Source organism: Nanorana parkeri, unplaced genomic scaffold, assembly GCF_000935625.1.
Source record: "Nanorana parkeri isolate BGI_ZX_2015 unplaced genomic scaffold, ASM93562v1 scaffold147, whole genome shotgun sequence".
In the NCBI taxonomy this organism is placed as follows: Eukaryota; Metazoa; Chordata; class Amphibia; order Anura; family Dicroglossidae; genus Nanorana; species Nanorana parkeri.
In genome coordinates this window covers 830,057-850,130 of record NW_017306415.1, presented here as the reverse complement: position 1 = coordinate 850,130, position 20,074 = coordinate 830,057, and the positions used below count along the sequence as shown (strand labels likewise).

General features: G+C 40.3%; 1 protein-coding gene across 1 annotated transcript in view; it reads left to right on the top strand.

The window, feature by feature from the left end:
- PREX2 (phosphatidylinositol-3,4,5-trisphosphate dependent Rac exchange factor 2) overlaps positions 1-20,074 on the top strand; it is a 250,362-nt gene that overhangs the window by 37,530 nt on the left and 192,758 nt on the right. The window contains exons 3-6 of the mRNA XM_018554229.1: positions 4,445-4,567; positions 13,651-13,755; positions 16,109-16,210; positions 18,213-18,374. Coding sequence (XP_018409731.1) covers positions 4,445-4,567; positions 13,651-13,755; positions 16,109-16,210; positions 18,213-18,374 — 492 coding nt within the window. The remainder of the gene's footprint in view (positions 1-4,444; positions 4,568-13,650; positions 13,756-16,108; positions 16,211-18,212; positions 18,375-20,074) is intronic.

The following is a 20,074-nucleotide window of genomic DNA, read 5'->3' as shown; positions in this document are numbered from 1 at the left end:
CCTTCTGGAGGGTGGCTACTTTTATTCCCCATGGTCCCTGTGTGTCTTGTAAAGTGGCCACCACTCCAAGCTCGCTCCCGTGATGGACTACAATCTTATGTTTAGTTTAGTAATTTGTATTGAGATTGTAGTCCATCAAGGACTTTGTTTAGTTACGCTCTAACTGAATCCAGCAAAGTGTTTATACATTAGTGTAGTCATTCCTTTTGTCTGCTACATGTGCATCCATTTAAAGTGCTTTGTTTATATGACGGCGTCTAATAAATTAGTGAGATATGTTATGATAAATCCTGCCTCCGTCCTAGATGTGACTCTGCTTAGGTATCGGCTGTACAATATGGCTTAAAAATAAAAACTGCCATAGCCTGTTGGAGATAGCTTTTATTTTGTGTGCAGTCAACCATAAAGATGAATTATTTAAGATGGGCATTGAAAAGACTTCTCAAAAATTTGCATGTATTAACACAAACAGGAGCAGATGTGTAAAGCTAAGGTAAAAAGCAACAACCGCCAGACCTAAATGGCTCAAACCTTCACTACAAAAGACCATTAGTTGGACTGTTCTAATCAGTTGGGTGAATATTCTAAATAGATGCAAATGAGCAAAGGCTTATAGAACACGGTCCAATATTCCCTTTCAGTCATTTCATTTGCATTAATTAAAACTAATTATTCATTGAGCGCTATGTGTGCTTGTGGCATTCTGCCTTTTGTTAAAGCATCGGTATCATATCACACAAATATTTGTTTAGCTACAGTGTTTTTAAGATTTACAACTCTTAACACTTATAATGACATTTATTAAGGGGTCTGTCCATTCAAAATTGATATTTCACTTAGGTCTTGGAGTGTGCGGAGTTTAGGGTCTTGTTAAAATTGCAAGGCCTGCTTGTGCAGTATCACTGTTCAGCAGTGTGAAATTATTGTTCCCTGTATAGTTTTTCCAATATTATCTACACTATATTAAAAACGAATAGACAATCCTTAGAGCTTGCTGCTGAGATTTTTAAATAAAATATTTGTTTTGCAAACACATATTTAATACAGGGTGTGTCAATGGCACAGTATTCCTAAAACACTATGGATTTACCAAAGAAAATATAGCAAAAATTGTCAGGCTACTTTTCTGTAATGAAAACATTGTACCAAGCCTTCTAAACCGTTATGCAGGTGGGTGAGGTGATGTGAGATCAGTTGTTTTTATACATTTTCATGGAGGAATCTCCCGCTGGGCCAAGCTACAGGGTCTTGCTAGTCGGCCCTGCTGGCTGTCAAAATACCTGAACAATCCGATTGGATGCAGGCATTGTTCAGGTTCAGAGGGCCAGGGGGGGCCAACTAGCAAGATATCGAAGCTTGGTCCAGTGGGAGATTCCTCCATCCACACAGTTTAGTGTAGATGGAGGAATCTGTTGCAGATAATCTATAGGTGTATGGCCAGATTAAGACAGAGAAATCCAAAAGAGGTCACATTGGTTTATCCTTAATAATCCCAAATAAGTGGTACAGTTCCAGTCATATGTGTTGAGACTGTGCCCAGGTCTGGAGAAAGGCAGAAAATGGCAGGAGGTCTGTATTACTGTCTGCTACAATCCATCCTGCATTATATTTACCTGCTAAAATACAGCGGAGGAAGCAGCTAGGCTGCTGTTGGACACTATTAAACTGGGTGAGATCTATGGAGGATACCAGGCCCACACCACTATTAGAGCTGTGACATAGAGTTGATTGTTGTTAAAATAAACTCCCAGCATACTTTTCCAAGCATGATCACCCTGTGACCCATAGATGTGAAATATTGTGCTGTACTATATAGATTGTTTATGAATTTGAGACCATGTTAGGAAATCAGCTTCCACAATTATCTGTCCTAAAAAAAGTTAGAAGCATGTATCTCCCACGTAACGTGAAGAAAATGTTTTTCACTTGGTATTCACTGCTGTCCTCTCTGCCCTCTGCACATAATGCAGTGTGCAGACATTCTTCAAGTTAGTTCAGAATAATCTTGAGCTCCGGAGCATTGATCTTTTCTCTGAGTAATGCTGCCTGTACACTGCTAGGTACACGCCACAGAAACATTAAATTTTTCAGCTCTAAACAAAGCTCTTGGGAGAAAAATGGACACACTGAGGCTATTTCTCAGACACGTTCTGATATAAAAGGATGTACATGTATGAAAAAGAATGCTGCACCACGTGTGTCCACTCTTAACGGGAAACTCATTCAACAAACCGCAAAGGATTTAAAATTGTATTTTCATTGCAGGAGAGAAAGAAAATGCAATCCATTAGACCCGAATACAAATCAGCCTAAATGGAAATCAGAGAGAAAGATAGGGCTGCATATGTTGAGTGCCTGGGTCCTAGGTGCAACAACATGTGACAAAGCTAATTCCAGGAATGTGTCAGGTTTTTAAGGCTTGTACCTGGAAATGCCAGTGACCAAATTACCATAAAGTCCTTATATTTCTATATGTTAGTTTCATTTTCAATATTTCTATTGGCTTTAAAGCACACAGAAAAACTGTAACAACGTAGAGCAATTTTAGGTATAAACAGTCTGGCGTATGATGACCCCATGGGAGTTTGCTTTAACAATCCTTCCAAGACAAGATGCACTAATTACATTAAATATAAAGAAGGCAGAATATTGGCACAATCCAAAACATCAAGACTGTGATACACAAAACCAAGGTGTCTAGACGTTGTACATGGGAGTTTCAATTTGGAGTCTCCAAGATAGGGACCTCAGTCATTCCTGATAAAGTACTTTCAAGCTTTACAGACATGAGTTAGCTATCTAGTGAAGCGTAAAGCCACCTTGGGAATCTACATTACGCTTAGAAGGGATAGAGTTATAAAGACTATGAAGTATAAACATCAAAATTAAAATGGAAAACCAAGAAAGAAAACCAGAGACAGTAAAGGGGGGCAAAAAAGAAATTGCAGAATTAGAGCCCCCGCGGCCCTCCCACCTTGCGGGAGCAGTGTGTTAAATGGTAATGCTAACTGGCGGGAGTGTTCGATGTGCATAATGGATACACAGATCCCATATTTTAAGGAACCTTTTGTGTGAGTTGATGAGTACCTCCATGTTAGTTTTAGTAGTTACCATATAATAAAGCTGAACTCCAGGCAGATATAATAAACAACGAATATGACTGCGTATTCATTAAAACAAATCCCAAAATGTATTTGTCAGTGCAACAAGTAAATTGTCTTACTATCAGTCCCTCCTGTACAGCAGCATTCAATGTTGAGAGATGTGGGGTCAGCACTTGGGACCAATCAAGTGTGCAACATGCACATGTGCCAATAATGGACATACTGACTGAAGGCCAAAAGAGAGGGATGATCTCATCAGTCATCTGCTGCTCTTTTATTGTCTGGTCAAACTCTGTTGACAGGGAAGTGACCAGGTTTTATTGTATGACTAATTTGAGAAAAGTCAGGTCACCAGTTTGGCAGGACTGGACAGACAGAAAAATCTCTTTGCAAATAGAACAGCTCTCTCACTTTAGGCTCCATTCACACCCCAGCGTCAGCATTTTCAGGCTATTTTCAGGCTTTTGAAGCATTTTGAGCATTTTATCCATGCCAACTTGCATTTTGAGGTGTTCAATGTGCATCAACTCATGTTTTTTTTAAGTGTTTTTAGCTTCAGGCATGTGGAGAAAAAGGAGGTGAGCTGCTTCTGTTGCAGAAAACGTGCAACAAAAAAGGCTTAAAAACAAATCCCATTCTACATCTGGTTCTGCAAGCCATGTCTGTAGCTGTCAGAGTCTTGCAGTGATTTATAGGATTTGTAGCTGTAGCACAGCTGGATGGCTGAAGTTTGGCTACCCCTGCATTAAGGGCTGAGTTATCAAACTATCTTAAAAAAGTACTGTCTGTGTTGGCCGCATATATCAGGTTGTTCCTTTCATTCTCCAATCGTTGCATTCTAGTGATGGTTTGAATCTGATGGTTCAGCATGGTTCTTACTGTAGATATTTTGGTAATTTGAATTCATTGTATGTACAAAGATAAAATAATTCTGCAGATCCCTGGGCACGGCACCTAATGCAGAATACCAATAGGGTGTTATTGTTAATTTAGAATTGTTAGCTGGAATGAACATGCATTATTACTGTGGAAATGTAGTCCTCTGATTTTCATACCAATGCCTTTATGTTTACTGGTATTTGTTGCATGTGAAAGAACAAGGTATAGAATGAGATATGTCTTTTATTCATTTTAATTTTTTCAGTCATTTAGGTTATCTCTCAGAATGTAAGCCCTCAGGGGCAGGGCCCTCCTTACCATCTTGTCTTGAATTGTATTGTGATTGTATTGTCTTCCTTATAATGTAAAGTCCTGCGCAAACTGTTGGCGTTTTATAATTACTGTATAATCATAATAATAATTATAATCATCTCACCTATATGCTTTTGTTATCTCTTCAGATGTTATTCTCCAACATTGAGGACATTCTTGTGGTACACAGAGACTTCTTGTCCCTTATTGAGGAATCCCTGTATCCTGAACCAAATTCACACCAAGAATTGGGAACCTGCTTTCTAAGATTTGTAAGTTCTGGCTTGCCTTGTGTCGTGCTCTTTTTTTACTGTCCAGGGCTGGGTGTGGATATTACCATCATGTATTATCGGGACCACCTACTGCACCTACAGCCAAATTGATTATTAATGCTCAAATTTTGGATGGCTATTCTAAAGTAAGCTACTGAACTGATAATTTTATCACAAACTCTTCTTTAGATCTATTACAAATATGTAATATAACAGCCTGTTTGGACATTAATTGAATGGGCTTTTTAGCTTGGTCTTTGCAGTATATAGTTTTTAGTAGATGTAAAGGAGACTCTAGATATATTGTACAATCAGGTTGTAGTTTGTATGGCCAGATTTAGATTTGGTCTGTTTGGTAAGCATAGAAATTGTGCAAAACTTGATGTTGTTATTGTTAAAAATAAATAAGGTGCTTCCAACGCTGAAGAAGTAAACGCCTAATATACAGTTGACATGTACTGTTGAAGGAGAACTATGGGGTTAAGGCTGTTCCCCATAGTTCTCCTTAGGGTAACGGGAGGACACAAATTAGCGTTCTCCCGTCACCCTAAGCTCAGTATACTAGTATATATATAGCTACAGCTCACGGTATACTGAGACGCGCAGCTGAAGTGGATCCCGACAATTATGTCTGGATCCGCCCAGCTGCATGAGTGACAGCTGGCTCTGCCTATCTAGAGGCAGAGCCAGCTGTACCCGCCCCCGTCAGATCCGCCAGTCAGCGCTGGCGTATCGGAGCGGGGAGGGGGGGAATCCAGCCCCTCCCCTGTCACGGCAGAGAGCTGTGACATGATCGAGAGGTGAGCGAATGCCGGTATCTGTTGGCTCACCTCCCGATCTACTGAGCCGATCTGTGACAGTCTCATTGTCACAGGTCGGCTAGAACTATGAGGTGAGTGAAAAGTACTCACCTCATAGTTCTCCTTTAATATTGCCATGGAGTTCTGTTTTCCAACTCCCAGAATAGGCAGCCTAGAGCAGCCTTTTTAAAACAGGTTGCCTTCCCATAGAGGTGCCTTCTGGATTTGTCAAGGGTGCCTTCAAATTTTCACTAAAGGGGATGGGGCTTCTCAAGTGAAGAAGGGGCTTCTAATGTGAAGGCAGACTCTGATGTGAATAACGGGGCTTATGATGGGAAGGGGGGCTTATGATGTGAAAGGGGGGACTCTGATTCAAAGGAGGCTCCTGGTGTGAAGATGAGACTTCTGATCTGAAGAGCGGGGCTTCTGATGTGAAAGGGGAGGACTCTGATGTGAACTTCATGTCCTTTTTTGCCTGGAGTTGCCTCCTAAAATCCATACCAGACCCCTGTCTAGGATAAGGGTATCGTATTGACTTTTCTAAACAATCAGCTGCTCTATTTTGTGACACTGAGTAATGTCATTTGGTGCCTAATATACAGTATGTCTTTGCCATTTACTCACTGTGCTATTGGTCAAGGTGGATTGCCCTGCTATCCAGAGCTCATCCTTAGCGACACACAAGGTCACAAGACTAGGCTTAAAGTGTAGTTCAACTTTTGCAGTCAAATTTGAAAAAACTCCAGTAAACATTTGTTGTGTTCCCATTCACACAGCACACCTAAAATAATAATAAAAAATATATTTCATACCTTTTAGCTGTTTGAAATGACTTCCAGACTACTCTGATCAGTCTGTCTCTCTGTTTGACCCTCTACTTTTACTTTCAGACTAAACTTCTTCTCATTAACACTACATTTGTTCTTATTCTTTAACCCTTTGTTAGGACAGACGGTGTTCAAATCTAGTTATAACTGATAATGAACTCTGCCTGCACAGTATAGACAGGAACAATTAGAGTAAACATAACTTCCCACACCCCCCCTTAACATTACATTGGGGAAAACTAGGTGGGATTTGTAAGGAAGTGTACAGCACTTAAAAATGTAAGGAGAAATGTTTTAATTTTTAAAGAAGGTGTTATCCCAATTTGGCTGCAAAGGTTCATCTGAAGCCAAAATTTTTTTTGGGAGATGAGAAGGACTTTTTTGAAGTGAAGAGGGATTAGAGAACACTTGTCAGCTTTTTATTGCTGTCTAGGGAGATTCACCCTATTTAGTCTTGGTGACTGTTATCACTGAAAGTGAAAGAAAATCCCAAATGTTTGCTTGTCACCAGAGCAGGGATAGGTGGGAAATCTTTCATTGGGGGCACTAGTTCTAATGACCCTGCTGACCACCAAGGATTTCCCTCACTTTGGAAGGATTTCCTTTTACTTCCTGTTGTGGCTATGGGACAAGAAGTGAAGGGAAGTCTCCCCAAAGGGACACAGATGGCAAAAAAAGATGACAGGGGTTATAACCCTCTCTTACTCTATCCAAATAAAAAACAAAGTTTTGGGTTCAGTTTTTCTTTAATCATGTGCTGGGGAGAGGGCCAGGGCAATGGCTAAAATCCAGACTTCTTTACACATTATGTAACTACTGGAGGAGCGAACAAAAACTCATCAGCCATTATACCAGAAAATTCTTATTTTTAAGCATGTTTAAACGTAAAAATTCCAAGGCTGACAGAACAATTTACAGGTGCAGTAAAGTCTGCAGTATATACAGTATAAATATATGGAAATGAAAATTGTATTCGAAAAGTAATTACCTCGTGCTGAAGAATTTGGGACAGTTTGTACTCACTAATTACTCATTCTGGAGAGGTTTTCATGTTTCATGGAGACAAGCTGTACATTTACAGGAACATGAACTTACTTTGTGGCTTTGGCAGTAGGAATCTGGCTCTTGCTTTCCACCTCCTGCCAAACTGCAGAAGCCTCTCTAGAAGCTCAGCGTCATGGCAGGTGTGCAGGGATGAATAGAGAAGCTACATTGTGCAATCTCACCAAAAATTATATTTAGCAAATATTAACTGCAAAGTATTCAACTATTTATAAATTGTGAAATATTAAAGCTTTCTAAAGTTTATTACTTTTGAACGAACCCCTTTGGGAAGATTTGTGATGGAAGTGAGACATGTAGATATTGTGGTGTTACTTTAATAATGGAATAGACTGCTCACTTAGCAAAGTGAATGTGTGCTGAGCTTGGCAAATACGGTGAAGCCGTGTTCACTTCAGTCAACCAATCATATGCTAGCAAAAATGCTGTTTTTTTTAAGTACCTTACACATGGCTGAATATTTAAGGTGAACACATGTTCACCTTATTGATGATCCTAGAAGATACACTTTTTAAAGTAAACATTTATGTTGCCAAGTCAACAGCCTCTAGGTTTTCAGAAAATCAACCCCATGGTGTTTTAGAGCTAATGTAAAGCACTGCGTAAATTGTCGGTGCTATACAGTATAAATACTGTATTAAATAAATACCGTATATACTCGAGTATAAGCCGAGATTTTCAGCCCATTTTTTTTAACCACCAGCCACGAAGGTACCGGTAATTGGTTTATTTTTCTTTATATTTTGTACAGTATTATATTACAGTACATTATTGTAATCATTTTTATATGAATATTTTTGGGTTGTGGAACGAATCATCTGAATTTCCATTATTTCCTATGGGGAAATTAGCTTTGATATACAAGCGCTTTGGATTACAAGCATGCTTCCGGAACTAATTATGCTCGTAAACCAAGGTATTACTGTACCTCGGCTTATATTCGGGATGGCTTATACTCGAGTATATACGGTAAATGTAATTTGTATATATATTTTATGTATACAAAAATATTGATAGAAGTAGATTGTAGTAATGTTAACTTTTATATTTGGAAAACAAAGTATTGAAGTCACCTGTAAAGTCTGTATCCCTTATTCGTAGCCTTCACATTTTCCAGTGCATGGTGACACTTATATCCTTGTATTCACCGTAGTAACAAATAAATCCTATGACTAGTCACACAGGATTACTTTAATATACCTCTACCTCTTTTTCTATTATTCCAGAGTCCAAATACAAGATTTATAGCACCCTAACTAAAATGGCTTACTATGCTTTTGTAAGGAAACACTGACATCTCTCAAGGGTTCACACCAATTTATATACGGTACATTGGTGTTTGTGGGGCATTTATCAGTTCTGTCACGTAGCAAGGTAGTGCTAAACAGGAGCAGGGAGACAGATTATGAAGCATATTTCCTATACAATTGCCTTTTGATTCATAAATTCCTTTGTATGCTGCTCTAAAGTAGCACTATGAGGGTATACCACCTGACCACTTCCAAATCGTGGGGTTGCCAAAAACTGTTGCATAGACTTTGGTAGATGAGAGGCAGCATGATTTGCCATATTTGATGAACGTCTCATGTTGCTTTTAAAAATGTTCAATAGATCTCTTAAAAGCTGAGGGAACGAATATTCATTCTAAAAACTTTCATAACACAAACATTCATATGTGTAGTATAATACATTTACCTTGATTAGGCTGCTTACTAGAATAGGCTACCCAGTGTTGAACTATGTACATTTAAAGGAGAACTATGAGGTGAGTGATTTCCACTCATCCTCATAGTTAGAGCCGACCTGAAAAAGAAGCTGTCACAGGTCGGCTCTATTGATCGGGAAGTGAGCAGAAACATGCAGCCGATCCGCTCAGTCACCGCTCCCCGCAGAGATTCCCCCTCCCCTCTCTGATCCTCCGGCACTGATTGGGGGCAGGGGGCGGACACAGCTGGCTCTGCCTCTGGATAGGCAGAGCCAGCTGTCACTCACGCAGCTGAGTGGATCCAGCTAGTATTGTCGGGATCCGTCCCAGCTATGGTGCTCTCAGTATATCGCGGGCAATAGCCCGCAATATACTGAGCTTTGGGTCCTGGGAGGAGGTTAGTATATCTCCTCCTGTGACCCTAAAGAGAACTATGGGGAAAAACACTTACCCCATAGGTCTCTTTTAATTCCCAATTACAACTGAGCAAGGTGTCATTAATTTCCTGAACATAGACAACACTCAACATGAAGAGTTCCATAATATTTAATGGTGCCCTATCACAACTCAGCATTGTGCTGGCGATTGTTGCATGAGAAAGTTCATGAGCTTCTTTTTGGGTAGAATTGTGTTTTTGCCCCCTAGACTTCAATGCGAACACTTGAAAATGTGCAACACAAGTAGTTTGGTGCATTTTTCACACATTTTTTCACACACATAACAAGCAGTATCCTCTTAGCAGCCCCACGCATGTGAACAAAATAGAGGATTCAGGTGTGTCCATGCTGGATATGGAGACTTTTATCCTCCGGATGAGGGTCCACAAGAGCCTGTATAACCCCAGTGATGCCTATTATAAATAGCAAAGGGCCTGGGAAGAAATTGGGCATGTTTTCCCAGATTGGGAGACACCATACACCACACAGGAAAAACAGAAAGCATATACAAAGATGCGATGTCACAGACGACACTGCTTTCTCTTGGCCAATATAAAAACACCTGAACCTTAGAAACACATGAAAAACACTTCAAATTAGAAAAAAAAATTATAGTATAAATGCTATAAAATTACCTGAAAAACATATGCTCAGGTGTGAAATAGAGGCTAAGTGTTTACTGTGGTGCATTAAAAACCTTCTTGCTGCATCTTTGGTGCAGTTTGCGCAAAAGCACATCTTTCATAGGGGTGAATGGTAATGTATCTAAAACATTAGAGCGGAATTACTCTGAATGAAACATGCAGAGGAGTAAATGCAGCTTAATGTTGAGCTGTTAACTCAGGGAAAGAGCAGTAGATACAACCTAGTTACTTCCAATTTACTACACCTAGCTGCTGTATCTTCGCTACACTCAGAGACATTGCAACCCTGCATTTATGAATTCTGTTGCTGCATGTAATGAAAACAGAGCCCTTGAGATATAAGCAATAGCCTGTCCTTGTCATGTAAGCTGGGTAATTTGTGTAAAAGCATTTGGCTTACAGCCTACTTTTAAAGGATGATGTTGATCTAAGGTGACCCCTATGAAAGACAGTACATTGGGGTCAATTCACAAAGCTCAGCGTTATGAGAGTAGAAGTTAATTTATCTATCCTTATTTTACCACTCTTTATTTTACTGGCTGAAACATGCAATTCACAAAAGCCGGAATCGTTAATGCACACGCAGTTTAACGTTCCTTAAGCAAGTGTTATTTTAACATCACAGACTTTATTTTATCTATTGCTGTGATAAAATAACGTTTTGGGTGTTATTTTAACACTTTTGCAGTGCATTTTGGTAGCAGAAGGGGTGGAGCAGATGCCTAAATTACTGTTACTTTCACTTTCACCACACAAAAGGATTCCACATAGAAGGAAGGAATATATTCCATATTCGCCACATGCATACTAATTTTACATTTGGTAGAGAAGAAATCATATAGAAATAACAATAACTTTTTTTCTGAACGGAATGAATATATGAAACATTAGATTTATTTAGATCTGCATCTGTTGACAATCAGGCAGTGTAGGGAGAGCAATAAATTCTCCTTACCACCTATAAAGCCTGTCTTGATATTAAATATGTTGCATGGAACAATCCACTTGCTCTACAACCCCCACTGAAGTGTGTCCAGGGACATTTGATTTTTCATGTCATGTGAGATTTGCCACTAACCTCAAACTGTAAAAAATCATCTACATTTGTAGAAGGATAAAAACTGTAGAAATGACAACTACATGCCATCTTCTTCTGTACGCAAAAGCATTAAACCATGTGAAAATGAAGAAAAAAAGGTTCCATTTTATATACCTCATGTCATCTCAGTGCAACAAGCATCAGATAACGCCTGAAATCTGTCATAACGCCACCCTGAAGGAGGTGATAAATCTACGTCTCAATAACGAGTGATAAAAGGACCTTTTCCTTTTGTGAATTGCATTTCAAGCATATTTTATCACTCCAGTTGTTAAAATAACGTCTGAATAGTTAAAATAACGTCTGGATAGTTAAAATAACATCTGAATAGTTAATTTAGCACTTCTTAAAAAAAGGAAGCGTTATTGAGTTTTGTGAATTGACTACCTCTAAACAGCAACTATATAACAAGCGATATCAATGAAATAACGGCCGAAATGAAGAAAATAAGCTTTGTGAATTGACCCCATTGTGCTTTATAAGCAAGGCTTCACATTTGTTGGTGGCTGAGAAAAATCACATTGACTGGCAACAAATGGGCCAAAGGAACAATTGGTGGTCATTTTCTAACCACATATACCAGCATAATCAATGACTAAAATAAATAGAATGTTATACTGACTACTTGTTAAATCCAGGGCCGGCCTTTGGAGTGTGCAAACTGTCGCCGCACAGGGCGCCATGGCAACAGGGGTGCCAGGCGGCTGACACCGTTCACTATGACACAAGCTGCAGACAGGGCAGCTTAGGTCATAGTGACATGGCCTCCCCTCAGGGCAACAGGGAGTAGAGGATCTGAGGAAAAATGTACTGCCCATCAGGATAGCCGAGCAGGAAGTAGAGAGGGGAAGCCGCTGTCATCCTGTCAGTTTCGGGATGACAGCGGCTCCGTGCGTGGCCGAGCAGAGGATCAGTAAATATGTGTCATATCTACTGATCCTCTATGTGTAGCACAAACACTGGCATGTATGCTCATCACTCCAATGTTTGTAAACAAATGGGGACACATAGTAATATGTGTCCCCAGTTATGAATGACTAGGAAGTGCTTTACATCACTTCCTGTTCATTCATGAGTTTCTGAATGGGTAGAAGCAGCTCAGTACAGAGGCTATAAATATTTACTATCTCCACTTTGTGAATGAATGGGAAGTCTCTGTACTGAGTGTTTTCCATTCATTCAGTGCTGAGGCTGCAGAAAAAGAGATTGAGGACTCTGTGTCCCCAATTTGTTTTCCTGTTTCAAAGGGAAAATGTCAGGGGTCTGTGTAGACCCATGATATTTTACCAAAGCCCCTCTAACAGTAAAAAACAAAAAAAACTACAGAAAAAAACAACCCCCCCCTACATATTATACATGTGCAACAGTGTTTACCATGCACTTTGTTTCAGTAAACAGTATGCACTATTTAACATGTACTCTAGGTTTTGTGTTCTGTTTTTTGTTTTTACTTTTCTAGATTCACCTTTTTTTAAAATTATTGTTTATCACTTGTTTGCCTTCCGTTGTTTTATTTAATAAGAATACTTATATTGTGCTTACAAGTTTAATACCTTTGAATGAAAGTTTTATTTCTATCATACTTTTTAATGTTTCTTTAGGGCTTAGCAAAATGAGAGGCTTTAAATCAGGGGTGGGGAATCTCTAGCCCTCCAGCTGTGGTGATACTACAAATCCCATGATGCATCTGTCTCTATGAAAATCTTGCAATGCCTCATGGGATTTGCAGCTGGAAGGCCGGAGGTTCACCACCCCTGCTTTAAATGGTGCAGGTATTGGAGAAATGGATGTGGTCACTGAGGCATGGGGTTACTGAGGGGTGTGGGCACTAAGTGGGCACTGTAAAGCTTTCTCGCACAGGGCGCCTAAAGGCCTAAGGCCAGCCCTGGTTAAAGCTGAGCTCCAGGTATGAATTATTTTGCATACTTACATTTCTCCAGCTTGGGTCAATGTAAGTACATGTATCCCATACCTGGTCGGCCGCCGCTGGGGTTCTTGTAAGGTACAGTATAAACCAGAGCTACCACAGTGCTTTACAGTGATCTCCTGGGTCCTGTAGGGTGCTATGTTAAATGTCTTCCCCTCTGCTCTGGAAACACTGGGGGTCACTCGCTTGACACATTAGGATAATGTCTAGTATTTTTATCAATGAATACAAGATCTTCTCTGATTAAACGAGGGGGTTAGTGACATCACGGTCCACCCCTCACTTTACATCGATTTAAAGCACTGTAGTAACTCCGGCTAGTACAGTGTTTTACAGGATTCCCATGGGCCAATCAGGTGTGGCATATGCATACTTACATTGGGCCAAGCTGGGCCAGTGTACGTATGCAAAATGATTCATGCCTAGAGGACAGCATAAAATATTGCTGGTTGTATATTGCCCAGCTTTTGACTATGGGAATGAATTGTCTTAGAGGCAGGTGAAGCACCTTCAGTTGTGATTGTCACCTATGCAGTTATAACTCTGTATTGTTACATAAATAAATTACTTCTCTAACCGTAGAAAGAACGATTTGCCATTTATGATGAATACTGCAGCAACCATGAAAAGGCACAGAAACTTCTCTTGGAGCTGAACAAGATCAGAACAGTGAGAACGTTTTTGCTGGTAAGTAATTGTGAGGAAAATTATTGTTATTTTAGAAAATATTGCTTTCACCTTTTTCTATCCTTTGTTGCATCTTAGCTTAATCTCCTGCACCCTTTTTGAAGCCTTTTCCTGTCTACATGCATATGCTTCTGCGGTGGTTGAATGTCATTGCTCAGAATGGGCTTTCTCCAGGGCCAGACTTACCATTAGGCAGAGCTGGCACGTGCCTAAGGGTGCCAGCTCAGGTTAAACAGATTTCCATTCATGCCTACAGGCGCCCAAAATGGAAACCCAGCCCTGGCTTGATAAATGATGAAACACGACTGCACACTGAGTGCCAACATGTCCTACTTAAAGTTTCCACTTAAAGTGAATTTTGACAGGGTGACAGCGTAGAACAATTGAAAGACACCGGCAGATTGTTGTCACCCTATCACTAGAAGTACCTCAACAAGGACCTTTATGAAAGGATTGCCTGCTGTTCCTTAACTAAAATCTGATGATTAAATAGAGGAGAAAGGATATTTTTGAAATTAGGTTATCTATTAATAATTATGAGGTTTTGGTTATTGGGTTTACATCTACTTCAAATGTACATTTTTTTTTTCAAATGCTGGCACTGCCGCCATCTCTAATACTCTTCCTTACTAGAACTTAACTAGTTAACTAGTATACAACCTGAAATGTTATGGCCTTCTTTTATTCATTTTTGGCAACACAAAATTCAATTTTCTCACTGAACTAAATAAGCAAAAGTTTCTTTCCTACCAGAAATCCTCCGCTGTGACATTTCCTTCCTGTGATTTATATAGCACTGTAAGAGAATATCTCTCTGCATATTTACTCAAGGGCAAAGTTTAATGCCAAATAATGTAGTGGAGCACCATGACATTGGAGCAGAATAATAAAATAAATGGAATCAAGGGAAAAAGGTATTATGTACCTGGACCAGAAACAGTCATTCAACTCTAGGATTTCCCCTCTTAAAGGAGAACTATGAGGTGAGTGCTTTTCACTCATCCTCATAGTTCTAGCCGACCTGTGACAATGAAACTGTCACAGGTCGGCTCAGTAGATCGGAAAGTGAGCGAACACATACCGGCGTTCGCTCACTTCTCGATCCTGTCACGGCTCTATGCCGTGACAGGGGAGGGACTGGATTCCCCCCTCCCCGCTCCGATCCTCCAGCGCTCCCCACAGGGATTCCCTCCTCTCCTCTCCGATCCTCAAGCGCTGAGTGGAGGAACGAATGGGGGAGGGGGCGGGCACAGCTGGCTCTGCCTCTAGATAGGCAGAGCCAGCTGTCACTCACGCAGCTGGGCGGATGCAGACATAATTGTCGGGATCCGCTTCAGCTGCGGCGTCTCAGTATACCGCAAGCTGTAGCTCGTGGTATACTGCAGCGTCTCAGTATACCTCAAGTTGTAGCTGGCGGTATACTGAGCTTAAGGTGACGGCAAGACGCTAGTTTGTGTCCTCCCGTTACCCTAAGGAGAACTATGGGGAAAAGCCCTAACCCCATAGTTCTCCTTTAAACAGCTATTTATTAAAGTGACACTAAACTCAGCTGTTAAATCTTAAACATGCACTCAAGTACCCTATTAACAAAAATTTAATTTACTTGTGTACATTTTCGGCTGTAGATCCTCAAATCATCTCTGAATTGGTGCTGACACTGTCCTTCCTTCTGGAGGGTGGCTACTTTTCTTCCGCATGGACTCCGTGTGTGTTGGAAAGTAGCCACCATTCCAAGTTCGCTCCTGTGATGGACTACAATCTCAATACATTAGCAAAGTAAACTTGAGACTGTAGTAAAATCACGTATAGGGGCAGTTGTCATTTAAAGACAGGAAATTAAGCAAAATCTCCCTAAGGGGGGCATAAACAGCAAAAAATTATATTTTAATTAGTAAAAAGTATTTTAGCGTTAGATTACAAAAGTTTCTTCTTTTAAATAATGCATTATTTGACATCGAAAATAGCAATATCAGGTCCGTCACATAATATATGAGACAAAAAAATTATTTCTGTTTTAGTTGCAATAAACATTTATTTTCCTTACAAGAGCTGCGGTTTAGAGTAACAGTTACAGTTTTTCAAAGTAGGAAAACTGCAGTTTTATATGAATTGTTAATTACATTGACTTTACGAAGAGAAACAAGGAGTGATTTTGGACATGGAAAATGCATCCTTTCTTCCTGTTTGTTAGTAAATTGTAGCAGACTGAAGTTCAGCAAGCCACATACGGTACAAATCTGAACTCTCCTGCAAGCACACATTGCTTACACCCACGTGTGAGTACTTGAGCATGGAAAAAGTGAATGACACAGCCAGGATCTGCCTGAAACCTGGATTTGTTTGTGTTTTTTAGAATTGCATGCTACTTGGTGGAAGGAAGAACACAGATGTTCCACTGGAAGGATATCTAGTCGCTCCAATACAGAGAATATGCAAGTACCCACTTCTTTTGAGAGTAAGTATGCCCTGGTTGCTAGGGGATGTTATTAGAAGGGTGAAGCATGCTACTCAGTTTATTTCAATGTCTTTCATACAATCAGCCGCCTTCCCTTGCTCTCCCTTTAACAAGCCTGTTATTATGCAGAACAAACTTGGCACAGAAAAGGCAACATCTAACAGTGATCATTGTGGAACAGTCTCATCAATACTAAGCACACCTTGTAATCAGGCAATTTGTATATATGCCGTATATGTGCTGAAAACATTATACATATATACTGACTGTGTTATAATAAATTATTTAGCTTGTTTTTAATATATATTGTATGAGCTACTCAGACACAACATGCCCAGATGGTCAGTTTGGCTACTCTGGTAATTGCAAGAAAAATCAGCAAATGGAAGTGTTTCAAGTGGAATTGTGAGTTGCTATGAACTTCTTTTGGGTTTAGTTCTGTTTTCATGATGCCCCAATTTATTGCACCCCAGACCCATTTTGCATTTGACCTGCAGTACTAAATAAAATAAATTAATTGGTAGTTGCCTATAGCTGACTATGCACTGCTTCAATTTCAACCAAGTCCTGTTTATGGCCAGTTTATCACTCAGAAAATAACTATGGTGATGTGAAACCTGTTGTTGTTTTTAAAAGTGTCATTAAACGAGAAGTAAAGCCAAATCAGTTTTTTTTTTTTTTACTAATGTACTCCTGTGACCCAAAGTCAGCATGTAGTGGACTACTGCCCACTATACACTGGCAACCAGCTGCCTGATTGACTGCTGGCTCCAGTGGCTGGGGGGCTATGAACATATGGTTCCTCTACCTAGCTGATACCAGCCCATCTGCCCTTGGGCACTGGCTCATTTCTTAAAACACCACCCCGCTGATGGTAGTCATCACGCTGTTTTGCAGTATCAGTGCTCTAGGGAGTGCTACTTACCTTCCCCTCCCTTAAAGGAGAAGTGTGCGGAGAGTATACTATACAATTCCCTCTGCTTAGGGCCAGCATGGGACACTGAACTGCGCCAGCTCCAAAGACCAGGAACTGAGTGATTATGTAACTGCTGATCACTCAGCTCATGGTCTTCTCCCTGTAAAGAGCAGTGACTGTCAGACTCTGTATGGAGAAGACCATGAGCTGAACGATCAGCATTTACATGATTGATTAGCGCTCGATATATAGAGTCGATGTTAGGCAGCTGCAGTGTCCTACACCTCTAAACCCCCAAGATTTTTCCAAATACATTACCTAATACAATAGGAATCAATGTTATTCCCTATATGGCCAAATGTTTGTGGATACCTGACCATTATCCCCACCTATATGGCTGAAACTATGTGCGTTCTGGTGTTTATAATGAAGGGTGCTGTTAATGCTACTGCTAATGCTTTGTGACAGCAGTTTGGGGAAGTCCCGTTTCCATTCCATCATGACTGTACCCCTCTGCACAAATCGAGCTCTATAAGTATATGGCTTGATGAGTTTAGTGGGGAGGAACTCCAGTGGGCTGCACAGAATCCTGACCTCAACATTAATGAACACCTGTGGGATAAATTGGAATGCTGACTGTGGGCCAGGTCTTTTCATCCAAAATCAGTACTCAACCATATCCATGCACTTGTGGCTGAATGGGCACACAATTCCACAGGCACACTCCAAATTCAACAGTGTGCAACACCTTTGCTCAGTGTGCAACACCGTTCAATATGCAATTTGTGTGTTTGGAGTGTGTGACCGCAGACTGAGAGACTGGACGTGAAACTGGAGGCGGGATCTCTCTGAGGAAAGACCAATCTATATGCTGGAGGTGTAATGTCCCTGGTGAAGGACCTGGAAGAGGCAGAATCCCCCAGTGTAAAAACAAAGCTCTAATTTAGACAATTTTCTCAAAGGGAAAGTGTAGCTGTGCTTTGATAAATGGAACTCTGACTGCTGCCGAAACTGAAAATGCTGGATCAGCTTGACGTATGCATCTATTTATTTATTTATTTATTTATTTATTTTTGATGTACACAGGAGTTACTGAAGAGGACTCCAAAGAGGCACAGTGACCATGCATCTGTGTTGGAGGCCCTACAAGCGATGAAGGCTGTGTGCTCCAATATCAATGAGGCCAAGAGAAGGATGGAGAAATTAGAAGTGTTAGAGGAATGGCAGAGTCATATTGAGGGTTGGGAGGTGAGAATCTAACAAAGTGGCCTTGTGTTAAAGTGTATCTAAACCCAAAAATGTTATATAGAACAGTCCTTGAATGAGGTGGCTGCAACTTTTTTTTCTGGCTTTTTTTTTTTAACCTTTCACCTAGTAATTTAAAAAATAACACACTTCCTGCCCTAGGGTGGCTATGCTTGCTCTTCCTCTGTATCTATGGAGGGAACCATAGTTGTCACACTAGGCTGCACTCCTGATCTGGACTTGAAACATGACTTCCTTATTTATCTTCATTATATGGGTGAAGAGAACTAGAAGCCTATATAAGACAGCTCGAGAGGCAGATAAGTATAGTTGTCTTTTTAGTTCAGTTCACAGCAAACATACTTCCCAACTTTGGAACCTGGGAAAGAGGGACACTGGGATGCAAAAGACCTGCTGCGCGCCCTGTGTGCCATGCCAACAAATGGCAAGGCTAAAGTGTGCTGAATATTGGGTGTGGCTTCATGGAGCATAGTTAAGTAGAGTCTTAGTTTACATGATGTAAGCACTGTGTGCAGTCTGTAGTCCTCCTACCCACAAAATGCTCCATAATTACTGTGCTTTGAGAGAGAGAACGTCACATAGACCTAAAAAAAAATACAGACAGACTAAGAGTACAGGGATCAGGTGTATGGAATTTACTACACAGCACATAAGAGTGTACCAGTCAGGACAATGTAATGTACAACATAGTGTGCGGAGTGCAGCAGTAAGGACAATATAGCACTTTCCAGTTCAGCTATGTTGTCCTTGATTGTTCACTTCTCCTGCCTTCCCCAAACTCTTCACCCTTTTGTGAATAACCCTGTAAATTATTTTGCTTTTCTTAGTTTATCCACAATTTTTAAACTCCAGTAGATATGACCCATAATAATACATAATGTAACATGTACAGTAGCCAGAAATACTAATCAGAGAAAAATGTGCAAATATTGCAAAATGCAAATTGGCCTGACAAAAGATATATAAATAGCAAGTGAATTGACTTGACCTTTATAACAGGTGCTTTCTCCACATAACACAGTGTGCTCTTGGTGTATGGAGATAATTATTCTGTTAGAGGAGGCATTTCCATCTTGTGTCCCTTTTACCATTACTACTTCAGGAAATGCTGCACTAATTATCTGCTGCTCATCCAATAGCAATGTGACAGCAGCAGAAGTTAGTGGAGATGCAAGTAGTGCAAAGGATAAAGGTCTCATTTCTTTCAACTAAACTATATGCAAACATATTTTTATGTGAAATAATGTATTCGGTCAGTTTGTTAACCTCTACAAAAAAAAACAAATGTCAAGTCAGCTTCTGTTTTTGTGTATTTTGCCATTAGGAGGTAAGGGCTCAGGAACAAAAGCACAGAGTTTACTTAGCTAGTCCTAAGTGCAGCTCACTGCCCCTGTTCTGCCCTCAAACCTCCTCTAGTTCTTTCCATACAGAATGCAGGGAGATGTCAGCCTTCTCCTAATGGCTCACTAAAAATATTCACTAAAGCTGAACTTTAGGCAAGCAGCTAACTGCACAGAAAAATGCATAGAAGGTTGCTGTTTTATCCGTCAAAGGATTTGCATTTCTGTCTTCGGACTCCTGAGGTTTACACAGGTCTGCCTCAAAGCACAGCCCCATCTGGCAGGGTAGGAGACCTACATTTTCTCTGCTGCAGTACAATACCAATCACAGGTTTCTGTCCC